The 25,653-nt window shown below is 36.0% G+C and overlaps 1 protein-coding gene across 12 annotated transcripts in view; it reads right to left on the bottom strand.

Annotated features, from left to right (window-relative positions):
* The window catches only part of LOC132109539 (disks large homolog 3-like), a 90,026-nt gene that overhangs the window by 5,298 nt on the left and 59,075 nt on the right, over positions 1 to 25,653 (bottom strand). For 6 of the 12 annotated variants that reach the window (XM_059515691.1, XM_059515695.1, XM_059515692.1 and 3 more), the window contains 8 exons: positions 23,110 to 23,266; positions 21,952 to 22,054; positions 9,738 to 9,852; positions 5,269 to 5,445; positions 5,082 to 5,157; positions 3,151 to 3,180; positions 2,482 to 2,578; positions 230 to 271 (listed from right to left, as the gene is read on the bottom strand). In XM_059515691.1, the coding sequence (XP_059371674.1) occupies positions 230 to 271; positions 2,482 to 2,578; positions 3,151 to 3,180; positions 5,082 to 5,157; positions 5,269 to 5,445; positions 9,738 to 9,852; positions 21,952 to 22,054; positions 23,110 to 23,266 (797 nt within the window). Of the gene's footprint in view, positions 1 to 229; positions 272 to 1,969; positions 2,016 to 2,481; positions 2,579 to 3,150; positions 3,181 to 5,081; positions 5,158 to 5,268; positions 5,446 to 9,737; positions 9,853 to 21,951; positions 22,055 to 23,109; positions 23,267 to 25,653 lie in introns of all 12 variants that reach the window. The other 6 variants (XM_059515696.1, XM_059515702.1, XM_059515700.1 and 3 more) reach the window with 3 other exon arrangements.

Genomic DNA, 25,653 nt, shown 5'->3' on the forward strand with positions numbered 1-25,653 from the left:
ATAAATATCCATATGAAATATGAAGGTTTCATTTATCATGACACCAAAACAATCCACTTGAAATACCATTAAATGAACTTATGACATAGATCATAGCTATGGATCAAATATTTTAAGCGTTTAAAGATTAATAGCATGACACTGATCAAATGGAATGCTGCACCTCTGCAGAATACATTGGTACAGATTTAATGCAGCAAGAACAAAATGGATGTTAAGAGGTACTTACTGGAGCTGCTTTCACTGTCACTGGTGTTGGACGTCAAGCATTCTGTGGATACAAGATGACTGAAGTTTAGAAATGTCACAATGCACATTTTCGCCCATATGTAATATTAATAGTATATCCAGCACAGCTTGGAATGAAACTATACACCCTCCCGTACCATCATGCCAAGAATAGAAAAGGCTGAGTGAAGAGGAAAACAAACAGAGAGAACTTTTGGGCACTTAAATGGCTGGCGTTTCCTTAGAAGGGAAAATGGTAGGATGAGGCAGCAATAGGAAATTAAGTATTTCCCTTTCCTACGACCCTAGTGATCTTAGATTCTGTGCTGAGCGTTTCCTATGACCTTGCCAGTGTTCGGTTCACCAGACAGTGATACTGCTCCTATGCCAAAGTAAACAAGCCAGTGTTGGATTCCTTACAGGAATCAAATAACAAGCATCCCTTAGATACAGTGACAACATGTTTAAACATTAAAAACACTAAACACACACTCAATCCAGTCTAGTATGAGCTGGCTTTGAAGACACACTATGGGACCTCAAGAGGTCTACTGTGGATTCACTCTCCCTTCAGTGTATCATATGGCAATCAGATCTTTGATTTAAGAATATTTATCTGTGAATGATTTGTGTTTTTAAAATTGGTTCCTTTCAAGTCATGGTTTCTGTGTCTCTTGCTGTGAATTCTTTAAAGTAAATTTATAAAAAAAATAACTTGTTGATTTTTTTATTTTTCAAGATGAACTTTTACTGGACAGAAGCAACTTAGGTTTACATGATTATACATAAATATTTATTTATTGATTGATTTTTTTTAGGAAAGATATGTTACAATGTATATGATAGAATGAAATATGAAACCCCAGGCTTTTAAGAAACATTTCTTTGTACCTCTCTCAATCATTGTATAGTACTGCATTATACGTTTTAAATGCAAACTTCACAGCTGTGATCATAAAACTAAGCAAATATCCTCTTAAAATTATTAGGAGAGTGACAGTATTTATTTGCATTTTATGCAAGTAGTCTGGTATACTGTTAAAAAATATATTGATTTATATTATAAGCTATCAGAATTGTATCTTGCCTTTTTGGCATAAATATCAGAATCTTCACCAAATTATTATTATACACCATTATTTTTACATATTTTCTTCCTCATTCATGAGATCCCTATTTTCACTATATCTACTGTATGAGCCATAAAAGCCTGACAGTTCAAATATACAAAAAAGAAGGCTATTTATTTTAAGATTTGTATTTATTTCATTTTTGTCTAAGACTCGAACCGTTTACAGGGTTACATCTTTCAATATGTACGGTAACAATTTGTACTTGTAATTGCGTTGTTTTCATGTAGGACATACAGATTATTGGATAAAGTTAACCAAATGATAACTCTCTTTTTAAGCATGCTTTAAGCAAACTCACATTAGGCCTGGCTCTATATTGGTTCGTTACACTCACTTTCTCACCTTCTAATAGACCACCTTCTTTCCCACCTTTTAATAGACACTTGATAGATCAAGTCCTACATTTTAGATGCAAAACATCTTATTTCACTCTGAAATGTGTCACTAAAATGATTTGTGACCTCAAATAATGTGTACTTTCAAAAAGCAGATGACTATTAACGTGAGAGAGAAAAAGGAAAGATAGAATAAAATGTGTGTGGTGTGTGGCACAGCCGGTTCAGTTAGCTCAGGGAACAGCTGCTTGACAAGAGGAACCACACACTTACTCAAATTCTTTGATCCATAAAAGTCATCGCTTAACCCTGGGAAGTCCTGAGCGTCCCGACAGGTGAAAGCAAGAACAAAGAGAGAGAGCAGAAAGGAAGAAGAAAGAGGTTAGTGAGAGGCTGGGAGAAGAAAGGTTTTGCACTCTCGAGGGATGAAGCAATACTAACATCACCTTGCTGTGCAATGAAAGATCTGGGTTGTCCGTTTGTAATTTAAGGGCCTTCCCATGCAGATTCATCAGTAACAAAATTATTCAAATGCTGGAAGCTCTTAACAGCTCTGACACTGATGGATGTTCTAGCACAGCATTTGAGTGTTAGTGCAGCCTCACACCTGTGAGAAGTGCTGAGCTCCGCCTCAGAGCAAGACAAAGGCTAGAGAGGCCCTGATTTGCTCTGTTTCCTCACAAAAAGGTCAAGAGCCAATCAGAAGCCATCTCCAGGGTGAGTGACAGTGACAGGATGAAGCATGAAGGACAGAGTCAGAGCCCTCGTCACAAGCTCATACTCACGTTCAGTCGCCAACTCATGCACTATATTCTCCTTGCTCTTGTAAAACGGGAACTTGCGTGATAGGTTGAAGCTTTTTTTGCGCTTCACTTTGACTGGCTGCATGGACACGAGCCAATGGTGGGGGAATGGGAATGAAACACACACACACACAAAAAAAAACACAAGAATGGGTTTCAATGTAATTCACAGCACACATGCAAAAATAAAACCAAAGATGACATGATCGCACAAACAAGTGGGGATAATGAATTTATACAACATTTAAATTAAATTTAAAGAAGTTCATTTTAAGTTTTGATGTTTTAACTGTGAATGTAACAGAGGAGATACATAACAATGAAACATGTCAAATATCTTCATTGCACAAATTGAAGAAGAAAATCAAAGGTGTCAGTGGGTGAAAAAGATGAAAATAAAAAAGTAAAAGTGAAGTGTGCAATTTTTTTTTTTTTAAATACTTTTGTATTCCGGTTAAATGTGCAGAGTCAATTACACCACCATTCAAAGGTTTGGGCTTTAAAAGATTTTTCATTATCCTTTTATTATCCAGAAACCATTTGAGCACATTCAAAACATTGCTGTTTGTTTGAACATCCTGACCCGTTTATTACACACTTCACCCTTAAAAGTTTAGTTCACCCAAAAATAAAATATGGTCATTTACTCACCCTTATGTCGTTCATTCTGCCAAACATCTCCTTTTGTGTTTAATGAAAGAAAGAAAATCAAACATGTTTGTAATAACATGAAGGTAAATAAATGACAAATGTTATTTTCGGGTGAACTACCCTTTTAAGATACAATAAAGTATTTCTCAATCCTGTTTCTAGAGGGTCCCAAACAGTCAATTCAGGTCTTAAGCCCTATTTGGACGGGACTGTTTTACAGGGAGTCATTAGAGAAATTAGTTTGACAGACATACTTTGCGAATTAATCCTGTCTGAATCGGTGTCTCCGTCTGTGTTTTTTTTCATACAGCCTCTGTAATAATTCCAGAGCAAATTACCTACTGTTTTTCAGCAAACTCTGTGATCCTCTGAGAAAAACGAATCCCATCCGAATGTGAATGTCTGTGATTGCTGACAAATTTTTTAAATCACACCACGTTATCTTCTGTTTTGGCCAATGTGAACAACCGTAGACTAGGGGTGTTGAAATTAATCATTGCATCACGATAAGGATGTGGATTCTGTCACAATGCAGTAATAGACCATAATCGATTATAGCCTCCTGATATCATTAGCATACGTGCTTATGCAAGTATAAAAAAAAAATTATTACCCACTTTTTTTACTTCGAGATCTGGGCACATTTAAAAAAAAAAAAAAAAGTTTATAGTGGCACATGTGCGCTAGAGACTATCGGATTTGTTGTCCTGATGCACGATTGCGGTCAAAACATCTGATGTGTTGAAACAGATCTGTGCATTAGTGTGAATGCAGCCTATTAACCTAAAGCTGCCAGTGTCTATGATCTCATCAGTAATCAAACAGCAATAATGCAGAAGAAAAAATAAAAACCCAGAAGTACTTTTTTGTTTACTTGTAATTGTCCTTTTCCTGCTTTATTACTTTATATTTGCTTGTATATTTTGAAGCTATATTTAGTTGGTTAAATTTTTTTATGTTTTCCTTTATTATTAATTAATTTGTGTATATAATTTAATAATTCACAAAATAAATTTGATATAATCGTGATGCATTGTAATATTGAATATAATCACTGACCTAATAATCATAATTGGATCGCATTGTGAAACCAATGACTATTCACACCCCTGCCGTACATGGTCTTACTACTGTGCAAATTGTTTGTTTATGTTGGCCTCCAGGCAAAGAAAAAAATAAAATAAAATTTTAAAAAAATTATAATAAAATCAGGAACCAGATCACATAAACTGTCAAGACTTGATGCTGTAATATCAGTCAGGTAAGATAACTCGGCTTCATTGCTGCACACAATTACATAATGCTTTAATTAAATATGTACCTTTATGAAAATTAAACAGTTAAAAAAAAAGTTAAAGTAACCAAAAATTAACCATGGCTTTGCTATACAAGCCATAGCTGAACTATGGTATTTATAGTAAAACTGGTTATACTAATGGTAATCAATCCAAATGACAACACACAATGCATGCATACAGAGCACGTGATCTCTGCAATGCCAAAGTGTACATCTGACCCTACAATTGACCCTCCCACCTCTGTTATAAAAAGATATATCGGTCCCATCTGAATTGGTACATGAAAATCACAGACATCAGGTGATGAGAAACGAAACTCAAACATAGTTTAAAAAACTAGTCCCATCCGAAATAGGACTATGGAGCACTTTACTAATGAGAAGAGAAGTTAAATCAGGTGAGGGAAACCTCCAGGACCAGAACTGAGAAGAATTGATCTAACCATCATAGCTGATTATGATGGCACAGTGCATGTTTGTAATTGTACGCTTTTGTTTGTGTTTTCTGAGAGAAATGAGATGCTCAGTAACAGGAGCCTCCAGGATACTATGAGAAGCCACCAATTCCCACACTCAGGGGAAGTGGGGCAGCTCCCATGAGCCCATCATAGGAGGAGGAGGACAACTCACTCACCCTGTTGGACTCAATCATGCCCGTCCTTGCATGGAACTTGACCGTTTTTAACCGTGCACGTTCTTTCTTTTCCACCCTGTGGATCAAAAAATATATAATTTGTATGATTGGCAATGAACAATGAACACATTCCATTACTACAGGGCAAATGCTATAATTCTGTCTGGGCTTGTTGGCAGTACTGTACCTTTTCTTGCTTGGAATGACCCCAATTTGCTCACTCTCCCCATGGGGTGTAACCAGCCGTGCCTGCCACCACTCATCATCGGAGGCATTGATGACATGCAGAATGTCCCCATAGGAGAAACTTAGGCCCTGGCTAGGGAGGCAACTGTCCCTTGTCCTGTCATAGTCAAAAAGAGCCCTGCGAAAAACAAACGAAACAATACAAACATCACCAGTGTGCTGGAAGAGTGGGTATTCAGGTTTCATTGTAAAACATCTGTTGTGTTTGATTAGAGGATGGGTGTGGAAATACACATACACAGACAACAGTACATCATTGGACATCTGCACCTATGTGTTGTTTAAATTTGTTTAGTAGATGTTTTCTCACTAAAAGCAACATACAATACACTTCCTACCAAAGGCATAGCAACCTCTTTAAAAAAATAAAAATAAAAAAATATATATATATACAGTTGTGTTCAAAATTATTCAACCCCCTTGACTTGCAAGACAATTTGCTGTGGAGGATAACATTTTATGAAATCAATTTAACAAAGGCATCAGTAAAGAATTAGAGAAAGTTTGTTAATACACTTTTGAGTGATTCTGAGAATGGAACATTGATGAATCATGATAAAATTCAAATTGACTAAACATTCATGTTCAAAATTATTCAACCCCCTTTGTGCAGAATCTTTTATTCTTTAAAATCACCAATAAACGCTGTCTGTAAGTGTTAAGAAGCTTCTGTCACCTCTCTACTACAGTTTTGGCCCATTCCACACCTGAAAAAGCTTTCAGATCACTGATAATCTTTGGTTTTCACATTGCCACTGCTTTCTTCAAATTCAACCAGATATTTGAAATGAGAATTAAGCCTGGAGACTGAACAGGTCACTCAAGTCACTCATTCTATGACTGATCCCTGAACCAAGCAGTAGTAGATTTGGATGTGTACTTTGGCCTGCAGGAAAGTCCATTGATCACCAGCTTCAGTTTTTGCACCAAAGGCATCACAATTCTTGTCGAAATGGCCTGACACTTTAAAGAATCCATGATGTCCTTCATACAGTCATGATTTCCACTTCCTTCTACAGTAAAGAAACCCCATAACAGGACTGATCCACCTCCAAGTTTGACGATGGAGATGGTGTTCTTCTGCTTATGAGCTTTGCCTTTTTTGCAGCTGATATACCGCTGATCCATGGGTCCAAAAAGTTCCAGTTTGGTCACATCACTCCATAAAACATTCATCCAGAGCTCCACAGGTCCACACAAATGAATTTTATCAAGTTCTAGTTGGCTTTTTGTTCTTCTTGATCAAGAGTGGTATTTATCAAGATGTCTCAACATGAAGGCCATACTTGTCTAGTGTTCTTCTTACACACTGCATTGAAATGGTTTTCCTCCTTTCATCGGGTCATCTTGTAAGTCTTTGGCTGTACATTGCAGGTTTTTTCTCAGTTGCTCTGATTAAACATTTTATGATATTGTGCTTTTTCTTCAACACCCTCAAAGATTTTCTCGTAAAACACACTTTAAGCTAAGGAATAAGGCTGAGAGCTGTGTCTCTAGGAACTTTCAATGTCTTGGAAATCATCATATAGCCTTAGCCTTTCTAAAGTAATACAATATTTCTTCTCTTTTGCTTTAGTGAGATCTCTGTTGACATTTTGCTACTCAAGTTCAATACATGCATGGGCCAAACTATATGTGTAACAGCTCAAGCTAATTCTGTTTTTAATAGAGTTTCTAAAGGCTTAATTGTGTTTTGAGACTGTTTTATTCCCCACCATGCAAATAAATAACATTTATTGCTGTAATGCAAAACTATCACATGATCATTTAGAAATCATTCTAATATTCTGATTTATTATGAGTGTTGGAAACAGTTCTGCTGTCTAATATATTTGATGAATAAAAGGTTAATTTATTCAAATTAATTAATTTATTAAATTTATGCATTTATTCAAAATAAATAAAAAATTCTAATATATATTCTAATATATTTTCTTTACTATCACTTTTTATCAATTTAACACATCCTTGCTGAATAAAAGTATTGATTTTATTTAAAAAAAAGAAAGAATAAAAAATACTGACCCCAAATTACTGACCAGTAGTGTATATTGTTATTACAAAATATTTATATTTAAAAAACATAGCCCCCTTTTTTTTTTTACTTTTTATTCATCAAAGTATCCTAAAAAAAGTATCACATGTTCTGAAAAAATATTAAGCAGCAGAACTGTTTCCAACTTTGATAATGAATCATCATATTACAATGATTTCTAAAGGATCATGTGATAATGATCCTAAAAATTCAGCTTTGCATCACAGAAATAAATGATAATTTAAAGTAAAAACTTAAAAACAATTATTTTAAATTGTAATTATATATCACAATATTAAATTTTTTTCTGTATTTTTGATCAAATAAATGCAGGCTTGATGAGTAGAAGAAACTTCTTTCAAAAACATTAAAAATAGTAATGTTTCCAAACTTTTGGTCTGTACTCTGTGTGTGTGTGTATATATATATATATATATATATATATATATATATATATATCCTTGCACATTTTGCAAGATTAATTTTAAATTTACAGCACTGTTCAGAAATTTGGGGTACATTTTTTTTATTGTTTTTTAAAGTCTCTTACACTCACCATGTAATTGAGGGAAAAAATAAAACCGTAATACTGTTCAATTTGATCACAATTTAAAATAATAACTATATTATACATTAGTTAAAAAACTATATATTTTTATAATGCAATTTATTACTGTAATGGCAAAACGTAATGGCAGTCTTTAGCATTGCATGATCCTTCAGAAATCATTTTAATATACTGATTTCATGGTTAAAAACATTTCTTATTATCAAAGTTCAAATGCCTAATATTTTTGTGGAAACATTTTGTGGAAACAGTGATGCATTTTATATTCCTTGATGAATACAAACTACAAAAGATGAGCATTTATTTGAAATTTTAATATTTTGTAGCATTATAAATGTTATTTTACAACATTTTTAAAATCATCATCATTTGATCAATTTAATGTTTCCTTGCTGAATAATTGGACGAATGTCTCCCCTGCATCCCTGCACAGTCAGTCCCCTGGATTTACCTGGGGTTTAGTACAGGGCACAATAGTGATAGAAGATAAACATGAAATCATGAGAGAGAAGCCAGATGGCAGATGACGTTGAGTACAGAAACACAGTAAGGCATTGTGTTCTAAGATGAATGTTTTTCCCTTGTCAGACAGGTAAATCTAAATGAAAGGAGGAAAACCAGTGGAGCAAGTCTTCGTGTTTTTCTACATACCTTTCTCCTTGAACACACTAATTACAAGCCCACTGAGACACACACATATAGTTTGCTACACAGCTAAACTGAGAACAGCATCAGGCCTATGTTTTAAGATGGAGCAGTGCAGTGTGGGATCAGCACTGACTGACATGCCTGTACCATTCTGACACACTTTTATCTCATCACTGTATTCGTAAGAATGTGAAAACACCTGGAGATCTCACACTTAACATTAACACATGTGGTCAGCTGACTCATGAACCCACAGCAGCTGAACGCTGCATAAAGCACAGCTCATCTTAGGTACAAGCCATCGTCAGGAGGCCACACATTCATTAGGTGGATTATATATTTATTATGCACATAACTATACTTACTGCGTACTATGGAAAGTTAAAACTATTATCAGACATTCTTTAGAAAATAACAAAATGTCAACTGCTTTTTAATATGAGATCCTGTCATTAAACCTGGTCAATGGCTGGTAGTTTTGCCCATTCATTTTGGGCAAATTACTCCATTCTTTCAGGTTTGATGGGTGCTTCTCCCAACAGTTAGTTTCAGATGTTCAAATGGATTCAAACTCATAAAGCCACTTCAGAACGCTTCAGATTTTTATTTTCAACTCTTCTTCAGTGTTTACTGTGGCCTGTTTTGGCTCATTATCCTGCTGGAGAACTCAGGACGTATGACTTGGTTAAAGATCTCTAACATTATCTTTCACTGAAATCTTGAAATAAATTTTATTCCCACTGCAATGTCCAGTTATAGTCCCTTGAACCCTAAACTTCTTTATAGTGAGCACTTCTCTTCAATTAATCTGGCTGAATACTTACCGCAAGTTGTAAACACTGGTGAAACTATTGAGGGAAGAATTATCAAATCAAATTTCTCCCAAGGATACCAATAATATTATCCAGGCATTTTAGGATATCTTTGTACAACAAAAATTATTTAAATATTTTAAAAAAGCTTTAAATTCCACTGCAAACACAATTGCATGTGTTGATGACAAAAATCTATAATTGAACACTTTATAGCAATAAATGGTGCCTCATTGGTATTTAATGCAAGAAAACTGATACTCAACTGCTGAAAACATGCCTCGACTATTTTAACTAGAATTTTACTTGTATTGATTGAAAAAGCACTCTTATTAATATTGAGATACCTGACGTAGAGGGAGCGTTTCTCACTGGTGCGGAGGGAGCCAGAGCCAGAGCTCATGCTGCTGTTCATCATCTGCTCCCTCAAGTCGTGGATCTTGGACTCAAAACGACTGTATTCTGGAAAGAGACAAGGCACACAATCCGTCAGCAACACCTATATTTACAGTAATATTCCGGGCTTTGCTCCAGGTTTTATGAGTGGAGGTGCTTGTAGCGCGGGGCAGAGAAGGAAAGCTCAGCAGCTTATTGAGAACTGATTAATGACCTGGAGAACAGATGGATATTAATCATGTATCTGCATGAGCTATACACTAATATCTCTTGCCAGATAATTAATTATACATATTAAGTAGAACATGCACTATTCGTATTCAGTATAAAGGAATGAAAACCTCCAACAAATGTCGGGACCTTAATCATTTTTCACAGTGAACAAGGCTCTCGTTTTAGGGAGCAGCACTGAAGCATGATGGCTGATTGTTTGGCGGACTTTTAATTAAACATGTACACCTCTGCTGCAGTGTGGTTGGGCAACTCACAAGCTTAGCAACCGAATTACACACTGAAATGCACGAGCAAACAAGACTATTGTTTTCTTAAGCACTGGGATATATCTTGTAAGTCCAATATAAATCATCCATAACAAAGACTTTATGATTTTTAACCTGCTCCGTAACCTTGTATCCAAGGACCAAAAAACTACCTTCCTAATCTCCCAAAAAACAAAACCTGAGGCAGGAATTCCAATATTTATGAGAATATGAGAACCTGAAAACTAATAATGGCAGTAACTCCAAGTCTAAAGCTCAAAGCAAAGTCGAAACTTGGACTTCATTGTCAGCAGAAAATGCGCCTGCAGGGAGCTCTTCTGTAAACGCCCTGTCTATCACAAACAGTTTAACAACATGCTGGAATGACAGGGCAAGGTAAAGTAACCTGACACCACCTGCCTGTAACCAGGGGAACACCCCAGTGGAGAGGTGGAAGGAAATGGCTTGACAAACTTCTTGAAAAACAATTATAGCAAAAAAAAAGTGAAGTTAAATGTACTGCATTAGAGAGAACCTTGTTTGCAAAATAAAGCTTAGTATTCGACATTAGTAGCTTCAAATCTACTGCACTCATCTGATAAAGAATAAAGCAGAAAGTACCTTCACCCCACTGGTCAGAAACTCTACAGGTAAGGCCATCCTTAAAAATATTTTGGTTTGAAGTAACAGTAAAAAACTTTTTTTTTTTAAAGGGTCGGTAGGTAGGTCTATATTTTTTTTTTTCAAGTTTCAATGTAAAAAAAAAACTTGCAGGCTATATAGACCACAAACAAATTGAAATCTTTGTCAAAAACATGTTTGTTTATTGCATGAATTTCAGTTGAGAAGAAAAAAAATTAGGTACCGTTATACTGTTTTAATTGCTTCCACCGCTTGGTGTCAATGCAACCTACAAATGAGAGACCGTTTACTTTGCTTTCTTGGGTTGTCACTTTGAAAAAAAATCCTGTTTGATTTGAGTGACAAGTGTTCATTGAACTTTATTGAATTTTACAATCGATTTTCCATGTCTAGATGCATTTTATACAGCAAATAACACCAAATATAGGAAAAATCACGGACAACAGGCAGGACGAATGTAAAGATTCAATATATTGGTAAAGACCAATATTTCTGATGATTTATTGGCGTGAAGTTATGTGCACAATGACAAACAGGAGTGCAACATTTTCGAAAAACAATAAGCAGAGTGAACTGCCATAATGCAAAACATTTACTGCAGGTTTCAACATGGCTGTGTTTACGATTACAAATTTCAATTAAAAAAATAAATTAATTAAAAAAAATCACATGCATAGGCGATTCTAGCCCGAATCTGTATCTGTATGCATGAGACTGTCTGAATACCGGCAGAATTCACATTATTCACATCAAAAAGAGAAACACTGTGCAGAAGTATTATTTGCTGTTATGCGTGTTTGTCCGAAGCTGCAGTTGCTGTGTGACGCGTGTTCCAAAAAAAAAAAAAAAAAAAAAGACGAAAACTGGACTCACTCAACCTTGTGTTGGTTGGTCCAATCGATTCGTGCAATAGATTTTCGAAGTTTTAGACTAGGCGGAAGAAGGGATGGGAAAAAATCTGGGCACAGTTTTTCAAGAACTTCGTGCCAAGTTAAAGCGGTGTCAAGCTGTTTTAATGAAATTTTTTGATGTATTATGGTGCCCGAACACGTATGACTTTGAACAGTGACCACAAACATTTTGTTTACTACAGCCGCAGCCATCATTACCAAGCGCGAACCATTGACTCTGACAGTAAGTGAGAGTATGAGACGAAGCGAACGCACAGGCCATAGTGTGACATCCGTGTAAACATAGATGACGTCACAGGGTTTTTTTTAAAGAAAGAACATAGTCTTCGTTTGTATGTAGGCCTAGGCAATTTATATATTTACAATACTTACTAAAATATAATTAATATTATTTTATTGCTTTTGTATTAGTTGTTTGAAGAGTAAAAAAAATAAAAATTGGTCGGTCTTAACGCAAATGTACAACCGGCAAGTCGGTCGGACTAAAAGCAAAAAAATAAAATAAAATAAAAATTGAGTCGGTCCTAAATTGACAGGGTCGGTCGGGTTACTGCAAACAAGAATATTTTTAAGGATGGCCTAATAAAATACACATATGACAGACAACACAGAAAGCTGGGTCCTGTCCGTTAGACACACAGTTCACAACATTCAAAGACTAATGCTAAACCGCAAGGTCTTCGTTGTGACCCGTCAACACAAGATCAGGGGAGAATCTGGGCCAGCTCTGCCTCACACTCACATGGCCTCACTTGCCTTCATTGTGTGCAGGGCTTTTTTATTTTTGGGGAGTGGGGATTGGCTGCAGGCTGCCTCTTTGTCAATTCAGTTATATAATATTGCAGCCATGTGCTTTTTGAACGTGAAAGCATGTATAGGGACTAGGTTATGATTAGTACAGCCCTCTTAACAGGCATGCAAGCTAGTACCACAAACAGATTTTCTTTACCGAGTTCTGATAATTTTATCTGATTTAATTAATGAGCAATATGTAACATCTCACAATTAAATGTGAAAAGACATTTTAGTATAAAGATGTACAGTGTGAAAAAATGCATATTTATTTTTTTTTATTTAACGGTGTCACTGAATTATTTGTTTTTGAAGATTACCAAAAGTGAGAATTAGATGACAGCAAAGCCAACCACTACTGGTCGATATACAACCAATACTCATAAATAAAATAAAAAGTAAATAATATCAGTCACTAGCCAGCATAGTTCAGACTACAGCTCTAAAGTTATATATATATATATTTAATAGATATACTATACATACATATCTTCAAAAAAAATAAAATAATAATAATGCTAAAAAAAAAAACTAAACTAAACCGCATGAAACAAATATTTTATTATGCCAAAAAAAACAATAAAGTACTTTTTTTGGTTTTTGTTTAGTTTATCCTTATGTTGGTGTCCTGATTCTTAAAGTTTTATTTTATTTATTTATAACAGCTATTTTGCAATTTAATAAGTTTTGGTTGCTCTTAATGTTCAGTGCATTATTTATCGATTAGATAAAAAAGATGCAACCTGAAGTAGTGACAATCTTTTCTGCATCGATACATACATTCAAGTTAAATTAATTATCGAAAATTCAAAACAAATGCAGACTGGGGACCTTAATGTACTCATTGGTTGTTGATTGGATGGAGGCAGGGAATGTGAGGTTACAGCTGATTGTAAGAAAGAGGTGGCGTTAAGTGGAGGAAATGACTGAATAAGTCTGTAATTTCACCGCCAGACTGATTTATAACATTGGTCAAAAAACTATTTAATATATGCAATAAGATCAATACCATGAAATTTGAAAATATATAGGGCAAATTTCCTTTTAATGGTTTAAAATATCTAAGGTGTAATTTATGTGCTTAACATGGAATGCAAGGCCAAATAAGAAAATGTGTTGTGAACGTTTGTCCCTGCTAGAAACAAAAGCTTCACAGTTCAAGTTCAATCACTGTCCCCTAAGTTAATGTATGACAAGAGGAGTTAAAATTTTAACAGAAACTGGTCTACAAATAGACTCTGTCCCTTTCTTACACACACACACACACACACACACACACACTCTCAAGTAAAAAGCCATAATGTCTCTAATATCTCTGGTTCCCACCTAATTCAATGAGCTATTCTGGCACAAATTAATGTGTCACTTCTATTTCTATGTAGACGTAAGAGCCATTGGGAGGGAGAGGCAGGTCATTTATAATCCAGGAGCGTCTGACTAAGGAGGAATATGGGGGAGAGCGTGCCGAAACAGATAACTTACACAGCAACATTCCTGTCATTGCTCACATTGACACCAGAGAATGAACTATGCACTGACATACTAAATATTAGTTACATTGGCTTTTAATGCACTTCAAATCTTGTCAAGGACTATAATTGATTTCCAATCCTCTTTGCCAGTCAAATGTATCCACGTTTTTTGATTAGTGTTTACAGCTAGTTAACACCATCTTTGACACTTTATGTTTTTGGTCAAGAAAAAATGTTTGAAAGTGTCAAATCATAATAAAGCAACAGCAACACATTTAACATAAAATAAACAATATTACAAAGTTTTGTGTTGTAGTTTCCACTTAACTACAAAATGACAGTAATGTTTAGCATTTTTAGGTTAAGTGACTTCCTGATTTGGCCCTTCCCTGCACCTGTCCTCCTGATCTCTGCAGGAAGCTCCATATAATATCGCATTGAACAAACATGACGAAGAAACCTCGGGCCTCAAAGAGCAAATATGCCGGATCATTACGTCAGAACTTAAGTTTAGCTCAAAGGTGAACTTCCCTACTCTTCCTACTAAATAAAAGCACCATATTGCTTATGATAATATAAAATATGAAGCACTAAATGACTTACTGTTGGCTTTTGTTGTGTTTATGGTTTGAATATAAAAAATTTCTAGAGAAATCCTCGAGCAAACAAGTTTAACGATACCTGCGTCGCGCAGCAACACAAACCGTCACTGACTAAACATATTAGGTTAGAAACAGCATTCATGACGTCAGCCCAACGGCTGAGCAGCTTCATACGTTGTTTTCATGACTTTTATTCATCTTTAAACGCACTAACGTTAACTTGCACTATGTTGAACATGTAACTCGAGACAACAGATATCCATTGTGGGCACAAACAACGACGCTTTCCCTTTTCAGCACAGCAGATTGTATCACATAAAGCAATTATACTGCCAGTTTAACTTATAATAAAACCACACTGTGTTTTCCATACTTTACACAGATATTTCCTGAAAATACTCTATGAATATGAGTTGAGGTGATCTTACCGGGCGGCGTCTAAAGCGCTGTGTTCAGCTCAGCCTCTCGTTGTCCAGCTCACTCCAAAAACATTTTAGGAAAGTTAAAACGAGTCAAACAATGAAGAATAAACTAGCGAATGCCGCACATCGACGTAAGGAGATATGTCGCTTTCTTATGCTTCGAATCGACACGAAAGGTAAATAAATAGTAAAGAGTTTAATGAAAATGTATCGGTCTGTACTGCTTCGCTCCTCCCATTCCAACAGCGGCACCTTCTTCTTTAAAACCGAGTCTCATTCGCGCTCGAGACGCGGGATTTCAATCCGTCCCGCTCACGCGACCAGCGCGCGCTTATTCCATCTCTCCTTTCAGAGAGACTCTCGTGATCCTGCAGATGAAACCTAACCCTGCGCCGAGAATAATCATTCTAACGGTAAAGTCAGACTCTTCCTCCACTCTGTGGTTCTTCTTCTTCTTCTTCTACTAGTGTTTAATGGCGGTTTGGCAGACCAACATAAATGGTGCATTTCCGCCACCTACTGATCTGGAGTGTGGAGTGTACTTGGCTTTGGAAGAGAAAAAAAAAAAAAAAAAAAAAAAAAAAAAAAAAATTAAATTCTATTTACTATTCCTGTTTTATTTAGATACTTAAATAATAATTCATGAATTCTTGATTGTCTTATTCCATTTCCTAGTAATACTTTAATTGAAATTGTATCAACTCCCATCCTTCCTAACTCTTGACTTAACTGTTGTCTCTCCCTTTCATATGCAGCACATTCTAAAAGAATATGCTGCACTGTTTCTAACTCCCCGCAATTGTCACATTTTCCTGTATCATGCTTCCCTATTTTATAAAGACTATAATTTAATGCAGTGTGACCAATTCTTAACCTTGTAATAATGACATCTTTTTTCCTATTTCCATATCTTTTCCTCTCATTTCCAACCCGTTCCTGAATTTGATAAAGATGTCTTCCTTTAGAGTCATTATTCCATATCTTTTGCCATTTTTTACTAATTTCAATTGCTATTAACCTCTTGATTTCTGATTTACTTAATGATACCTTAATTTCTATTTGTGGATGCTTTAATGCTTTCTTTGCCAACTTATCTACCTCCTCATTACCATCCACACCCACATGTGCTGGCACCCAGAGGAAGAATACCAATACCCCTAACTGCCTTGCTCTAAATAAACCTTGCAAAACTTCAAATATTAAATCTTGTCGAGATTCCGATTTTCCACTCATAAGACTAGTGAGAGCAGCCATTGAATCCGTACATATCACAATTCTTGATGGTTGCACTTCTTCAATCCACTGTATTGCTAATATGATAGCTAGTAATTCAGTAGTAAATACTGACACATGATCCGATACTCTTTTTGCAATTTTTATATTAAATGTAGGAATGAATACTGCTGCTGCTGTTCTACAAGACTCTGGATCCTTTGACCCATCTGTAAATACCTGTAATACTGAATAATATTCTCGATTTACATACTGTTCAACTACTAACTTAGTTGGTATGCTTATTTGATTATTTATTTCTTTATGTATTTGTAAGTCAATTAATGGCATAGGATACATCCAAGGGGGAATTGCTGGTATAGGAACAGAAGGGGCTATTAAATATTCTTTCAATCCCAAGCTATTTGCCTCCTTCCCTACTACCCAACCAAAGCTTTCTATTTCTTTGTATTCATACTCCCAACATTCCTTCAAAAGTATTTTTACTGGATGACTTTCCAGATGTCCACATACACCAGACCAGTATCTCATCCTCAATTGAAGTCTGCGTTGTTCCAATGATAATTCTCCTAATTCAACTTGTAATGATACTACCGGAGAAGATCTAAATGCTCCACAACAAATTCGCAATGCCTGATTTTGTATTACTTGTATTTTTTTAAGTAAAGTTTTATTCGCAGAACTGTATACCATACTTCCATAGTCTATATTTGACCTGATCACTGCATAATAAATTCTTTTCAGTGACTGGCAACTTGCTCCCCAGTCCGCACCTGACAAGCATCTTAAGACATTTATTCCTTTTTTACACTTTTCTATCAATTTCTGAATATGAACTCCAAAGTTTAATTTATAATCCATCCACATACCCAGAAATCTCACTACATTGACTTGTTCCAGCTGATTACCATACATTTTAATATTTAACATAGGATTATTTTTCTTATTTGAAAAACAAATTACTTGTGTTTTTACCACAGAAAATCGAAAACCCCAACTATTTGACCATTTCTCCACCTCCTTCACTGCTTTTTGCATTTTATTCTCTACAAACAGCCTATTACGCCCCCTTTTCCACAATGCCCCGTCGTCTGCATACAATGATCTTCCTATTCCAGTCTCAATATTTCTAAATATATCATTAATCATTAAGTTGAAAAGAATAGGGCTGCTCACACTTCCCTGGGGAGTTCCATTCTCAATTGAGAGAATCCTAGAATATGCAGACCCTACTCTAACTTGAATCGTTCTTCCAAACAAAAAACTTGAAATCCAGTTATACATTTTTCCCTCAATTCCCAAACTTTCCAATTTCATTAACAGCCCTTCTTTCCACAACATATCATAAGCCTTTTCAACATCGAAAAAGACTCCCACCAACATTTCTTTATTAACTTGAGCTTTTCGAATTTCCGCCTCCAAACTCAGAATTGAATCCATCGTATTTCGCCCTTTTCTAAATCCGCTTTGACATGCTGACAGCATACCTTTACTCTCCATTTCATACGTCAACCTATTCATAACCATCCGTTCCATAAGTTTGCATAAATTGGATGTCAATGCAATTGGTCTATAACTAACTGGCTGGGAATGGTCTTTTCCAGGTTTAGCGATTGGCACTATTACTCCATGTTTCCAACTCACAGGAATCTTCCCTGAATCCCAAATTTTATTAAAAAGTCTTAAAATTATATTCAATGATCCATCTGACAATTGCTTAATCATCTCATAACAGATTTCATCCTTTCCTGGGGAAGTATGTTTAACCCCTACAAGTGCTCTCTTTAACTCATATAAAGTAAATGTTGAGTCTAACCTACTTCCTGACGGAATCTTCTTTTCATATATATGCTCATTCTCTTTCACTTTCTGTTCCCTATACTTCTTCATATTATCTGTAATATTATCATTACTATGCACCTTTACAAATGCTTCCACTAACATCTCTGCTTTATCACTATCTTTTATCGCTATTTTCCCATGTCCTACTAAAACTGGAATATTAATATTTCTCTGAATCCCTCCCATCTTCCTAATCATGTTCCAAACATCATTTATTTCAATGTCTTCCCCTATTCTATTGCAATATTCTCTCCAGAACATTCTTTTTGCTATTCTTATTTCTCTCCTAACCATAGCCTGAGCTCTCTTAAAAATAATGTAATCAGTAAACAATACAGATTTTCTGGCTTTCTTCATTGCTTTATTTCTTTCCCTCACTGCCTTACTACATTTTTCATTCCACCACGGGACTGCTTTTCTTCTACTTATAGTTTTCGTTTTTCCTATTACTTCCTCTGCCGTATTTCTTAACACTTTAATTACTTTCATACTTAACTCTTCTATTTCTTCAATTTCTCCCATTTCGTTCATATTGTTATTACACAGTTCTTTAAAAAGCTCCCAATTAGCTCCCTTAAATTTCCATCTTGGCATTCTCTCCACCACAGTTTGTACAATATCCACACCAATTTGACACCATATTGGATAGTGATCACTTCCCATTGAACTTTGCTTGCTTACACTCCATTCACATTTTCTAGCTAGATCTTCTGAAACCAGAGTAATATCTAATGCTGAATTACGCCCATTACTCACATCTATTCTTGTTATACTTCCATTATTAATACATACTAACCGTCCCCAATCTAGCATTTCTTCCACTATTAACCCATTATAATCTGTTTTAACACTCCCCCATAATGTATTATGTGCGTTAAAATCACCACACCATACTACCTTCTGACTAGTATTACCTCTTATTTTTTCCACTGCATTCTTACATAGCTTTTCACACGGATTATAAAAATTAATTATTTTTATACTTTGATTCCCTTCCCATACTTCCATCATCAACGCCTCTTGATCCTCACTCACTTCTACATTCCTGTATCCCACCCCTTGTTTTATAAATATTGCTACCCCACCTCCATTACAGTTTTTCCTATCTTTCCTAATTAGTTGATACCCTTGCAAAACAAAATTTAACTGAGGTTTAAACCATGTCTCCTGTATACATATAATATCTGGTCTTTTATCCATATCAGAGATGAATTTTTTAAACTCTTGTCCATTAGCTATTAAGCTTCTCGCATTCCACTGGAATATTAAAAGCACCATTATGAACCACCACATCCTGCTTGCGTATTTGTTAACTGCATCTTTAATTTTTCATTAATCATTTCCACAGAAATCCCCTCAATCTCTAGATATTTTTCAGCTGCTTTTATTATTATTCTGATTCTTTCAGTCCGGCTTTCTGTTTGCGCAGAACAATTCACCACTTCAGCTATAAAGGTTACAAATGCCACATTATTCTTAATCCCAAAGCTCTCTTTAGTTTTTCCCTGAGCCGTTTCCATCTTTTGTTGAGGAATTCCTTTACCTTTATCCCCTGATTCCAAAGTATTTCCTACTTTCTTCACCGCCTCCGAATATGACAATCCTTCCTTTATTCTTACATTTTGCACTTGAGCTGCATTTTTCCTCACCTCACATCCTCCATACCCCGCACTATGCTCCCCTCCGCAATTACAACACTTGGGATCAACTCCTTGCTCGCATTTGCCATATTCATGCTCTCCACCGCATCTCGCACACCTTTGTTTACCTCTGCATACAGCCGCTACATGTCCAAACTTTTGGCATTTGTAGCATCTTAGTGGAGGGGGTACGTAAAGCCTAACCGAGAAACTCATAAATCCTAAAAAGACTTTACTTGGCAGCTTATCCTCATCAAACTGAATCATCACTGATAGACTATCTCCCCTTTCATTGTTTCTATTACATTTAAGTCTTTTCACACCAATTACTGCGCCTCCCGTAAGACCTTTCTTAATCTTTTCCTCTGTTACATCAGTAGGGATCCCTGTAATTACTCCTTTAACCCATTTCTTTTCTTCTTGAACTGAACAATTCACACCCTGTCCCATGATCGTTTTAATTTCTAGAGCCTTTTTCTGTTGTCTACTGTCCTTACAATATATAATCAATCTACCATCCCTCAACTTCTTCACACTTTCAACCAGTCCTATTTTTTCCTTAATCACTTTAGATAATTTCAGTGGATTAATGACACTGAAAGATCCAGCATCTAATTTCAACAATACCTTAAACTCTTCTTTCCTTCCCCTTGTCACGTGTAATCCATTCTCACTTTCAGTTTCCGATTCATTTCTTCTATTTTTCTTCCTTTTCCGATTTCCTACTGTACTCCATTCACTATCTCCACCTTCCGCGCCAAAATTTTCATCCTCCATTTCCGGATCGCTACCGGATTCTACTCCACTTCCTACCATGCACACTCCAGTCACAGATCAGCTGTCTTCCGCCAGCGAGAGCCTCAGGTGATAGGATCCAATTTCCAAATCAGTTCCACTCTGTGGTTTTCAGGCAATTTAGTTTTTTGCCCCCTCTTTTTTTCCTCTCAGGTTGATCCCTCCCACTTCTGGCACAGCTTCACCCCAAGTACTTTCATTCAAGCGAGTGAACTGCAGTAGTGTTGGGAAGTCTGAATAATTTTCATGAATCGGTTCTTTCAAACAGTTCATTTCAAAGAACCGGGTTCAGTGATTCTTTTACGTCATCGCACGGTTGCTGTCACCCGATTTAGCACATTACCTATCAATTAAATTCAAGTTTATTTGTATAGCGCTTTTACGATACAAATCATTTCAAAACAACTTTACAGGAAAATTAAGTTTCTACAATATTTAGTAGTAGCTTATAAGTGGTGACTGTCAGTTTATGTGCATATGACAGGAATTTTCAGAAAAAAGTTAACACAAGACAATCAACCAGACGATGAACACTATTAGTCACTAATGTGACTGTATAGTAAGTAGCAATGTTTGTTTGATCAAGCCACACGCTTGCCTATTTCCGATTAGTTTCGTTAATAAAAGTAATAATAGGCTATAAATACATTTCCATAATCCAAGACTCCTAGTTCAAATTGTTGCAGCTGTGAATCATCTTATTAAAATATATTTAGAATCTAAATATCATTTGCTGCAATGAATTGCTTATTGTGAACCAGTTCAGGTAATTAAAAAAAAAGATTCAAATAATGATTCATTCCAGTGAATTCCAAGAAACTTAAACGCAGTCAAGCTGTTTCCATGCATAGTTCTGGATAAAGCTTTATTATTGAACACTTCACTGAGCAGAGTATGTAAAACAAAAATCTGCCCCCTTAATTCTACAACAGCCAACCAATCATCAGTCCCTGTATGTCCTCATTTGCAAATAAGGATTCTTTCTCATAAAACTAGGCGAGGCTAAGTAGTTCACCTTCTTAAAGGTACATGCAGTAGTATGCCGCTGTGATGGAGTGATTACAGAAGCAGGCAAGACACAACAGGCACACATGGGTGTGTGAAGAAAGCGAGAGCGGTTTGGGGTCTTGATGCAATAACCTAAGTACAAAGGTGATCTTTTCTTAAAATCACACATTCAATGATTTATTGCATATTTAAAGACCCTACAAAAAGCTAACTTACATGCATCAGCTCAAACCTTGTCACTGTTAATCTCATGCATTGTCCTTTAGGGAGCACAGTTTCTTTTGCAGTAACAAACATCATGGATACACACTGAAAGAGCCACCCTACCTTCTGGTCTGTACTGGGCAATGATGGTCACCGTCTGTCCAGCCCTTTTCAGTGCAGCAGCAGCCTGCTCATGGGTAGCATTGCGCAGGTTTACACCATTCACCTGGGAGAATACCATAGTAACAGATTAAAACAACAACCCCCACACCCCACACGCCACACACTCACACAAATCACATGATGCAATGCCAGCTCTAAGACTTCATACCAATTTAAGGAGCAGATTGTATTAGGAATCATGAAAAAATCCATTCCTCTTTCTTTTCATATATTATACATGAAAGAATATATATGTTTTTGGGTTTTGTAAAGAAACAAATACTTTTATTCACTAAGGATGCATTATATTGATTGAAAGGAGGAGTAAATCAGTACTTTTCTTTCTATTCTTTAAAGAATCCTGAAAAGAAATGTAGGTTTTCAGAAAAACATTAAGCAACACTTAATATATAACAATAATATTAAGTAAAGATAACAAATAGTTCTTAAATAGCAAATCAGCATAACGATCACAATGATATCAAGATCCAACAATACATTGTATGGGTCAAAATTATAGATTTTTCTTTTATGCAAAAAATCATTAGGATATTAAGTAAAGATCATGTTCAATGAAGATATTGAGTAAATTCCCTTATGGAAATATATCAAAACATAATTTTTTATTAGTTAAATGTCATGCTAAGAACTTTATTTGGACAACTTTAAAGGTGATTTGATTTTTTTTGCACCCTCAGATTCCAGATTTTCTAATATTTGTATCTCAGCCAAATATTGTCCAATCCAAACAAACCAATTAAAAAAAATTACACTTATGGCTGGTTTTGTGGTCCATGGTCACATGTGTATAAAATATATTAAAATTAAAAACAGTTATTTTAAATTGTAATAATATTTCACAATATTTCACTATTTGTTTTTACTGTATGTTTGATTAAATAAATGCAGCCTCGGAGAACATAAGACTATGGAAGCTGGTTTCCACCACGGGATAAAAATAATAAAAGTCAGAATTGGGAGATAAAATATTGTCCTTTAAAAAAATTATTCCATGAAGGAAAATGGCTTCCATGTAAGACACTTTACAAGACACATCTTGTAATTTTAATACTGTCCATCTTCACTATTTGAAAACGAGTGTCATGGACAGTTACTGACCGACAGGATGCGGTCTCCTCTCCTCAGCTCTCCGCTCAGGTCAGCTGGCCCCCCTGCCAAGATGAAAGACACGAAGATGCCCTCTCCATCCTCGCCGCCCACAATGTTGAATCCCAAACCAGTGGAACCCTTGTGCAGCAGGATCTTTCGCGGCTCTCTGCCAAGTAGAACGACAGAGTCAAAGATCAGGATGGACTCAGATCACCACAGCAGTAGGGAGAGAATGAAAGACAGACATGTATGTGCAATAAAAAAAGAAATGTAGAGGAAAAACCACATTAAGAAGTTTGAGAGTTGGGGTGGTTTTTAGATGTTTCAAAAATGTTCACAAAGCTTAATTTATCCCAGACTGCAGCGAGAAAGAATGAAAATTCAGAGGGCAAAGGAACAATAATAATGTTTCAGTCTAGCCAGAAGGTAAATTATTATTTTGCATTTCGTTTTCCTCCTGTCATTTACAGAGAGTGGAAATCGAGATGAACAGATAGCACACAATGCTCTAGTCATGACTAGAGGACACTGGCAAACTTTTGTCCACAAAGAAGCTAAACAGCAAGTGCTCCAGATTTGTTCCAGAAATGAGCGCTAACACATATACACTGATAACAAACACACTTTGTCACTCGGCACAAAACACGTTCACACATTGAGCTCATCCCTGCCTTGTGCAGAACTGCGGTACTGTTTTAGCAGCCATGATTCATCTGCAGGCAGAGAGTGATTCCAGACTGCCCAGATCTGGCACACCAGCAAGACTCAACTACATTCAACGGCCGTCAAAAACCCTTTCTGAATGTACTGCAGAATAACACAAAAAAACAGTTCCCTAAAATGCAACACACATCCACGTTTGTAGTGACAGCTCCCAGCTTTCAGCAGTGCAGCACACGTTTCTCATTAGAATTCTGTACTACCACAGAACTCGGCTGGCTCTCGACATGAGCCATTCCACCTCCGTTGCCCATGGTACAGCTTTATGATGCTGAAAACAGCAATTTTACGTGAGCGGATGACATGCTTTTAGGAAGTGTTTTGTCAATATATGAAACATACATAATGAACATACAAACTGAATGTGGTGAACCATGGCCTGCACAACAGCTCCCTGCCTTCTGCCTCTCTGATGGATCTCATCAATACACAATCTTTTCTTCTTCTTTTTTTAGTTCCTTTCTATTGTAGTCTGTCCCTGCTGAAAGCTGACAAATTGAAAATGCTCTCACACACACATACAGTACATGCTTAACATCTGTGATTGATTACCTGGAAATACTGGAACCAGAATGAATTTCATTTGGTTATCTTGGTTTGAACATGCAGTGCAGAGGTTGCTACAAACACACATTATAATTAACCTGTTAAAACCCTGAAGAAATACCAGACAGGGTTGTTAATAATTTGAAACTGAAAATGTTTGCATCCATGTAGTTCAAGAAATTTAATTTCCACAGAAAACTGTAATGAAATGAAAATGAATTTAAATGCAATTGGCAAAGGGTTCTGGGAAATGAAGTGTCTTACCACCCTGCTTCTACCATTAGGCATACAAACCTTTTCACAAACACTGCTTCTATAAAGCATTACTTCGTATAAATTCTAGCTTAAAATTTTATTTGAGTTTCCTTAAATTCAAATTCTAATTGCAATTCTATGTTTACTACCTCAGTTTAAATTTAATTCATTTCTGAATGGCACACAACCTGGATACCTTGCCTTGCTGACTAAACACTAAGATCAGGTTGATTAAATAATAATCAGAAATAATAAAATGAATGAAAACAGAGGCATATGAAACTGGTTTTATTTGAACTGAGTTAATTAAAGGCAATTGTTATTAATGTCTACATCAGACACTTATTAGGTCTAGTAAATGTTTGTATTAAATTAAGTGAACATATTCTTTTAATTAATTAATTAATTAGTTCTAAGAATTTATTTCAAATTCATACCTTTTATACCAAAGCAGATATGTTGCTATTGAAGAGCTGTACTATACACAGCTTCCTGGTGCACAACAAGATAAAGCAGTTAACAGATGCAAACAGACTAAAACTCAAACCACTACCTGGACCAACTGTACCTGTTCATGAGGGTGATACTTGTCTGGCCTCGTCTCTCTACATTGGGCTTTACCATTGGCACGGAAGACGAGATGTTGACAGTGAACATGGTGCCTGGCGCTAGCTGCCCAGCAGGGTTATGAAGAAAATTATCCCAGGACTCCGTATCTCACTTCAGACCAGCGGTGAATGCCGTATGTGTATATTTGTGCTTTCTCTAAGTGTAGGGGGAGTGATGGGAAACAGCACCACATCGCTTGTCACGCTGTCACCCCTGCAGCAACAGGGTAAGACTTAACTCTTACCAAGCCACATTACCAAGCCTCTCCTACTATCCACCATCCAACACAATAACACATCCTTGATTTTGAAGTTATCGATCAGGAATTGATTGGATAATGAAAAGTAGCTTATTCGTAAATGAGTAATTGCATCTGCACGTGAAACAAATTCTAAGAAGCTATTTAATTGGTTAACAATGCAA

The sequence above is a fragment of the Carassius carassius genome, chromosome 29, assembly GCF_963082965.1.
Source record: "Carassius carassius chromosome 29, fCarCar2.1, whole genome shotgun sequence".
Classification (NCBI taxonomy): domain Eukaryota; kingdom Metazoa; phylum Chordata; class Actinopteri; order Cypriniformes; family Cyprinidae; genus Carassius; species Carassius carassius.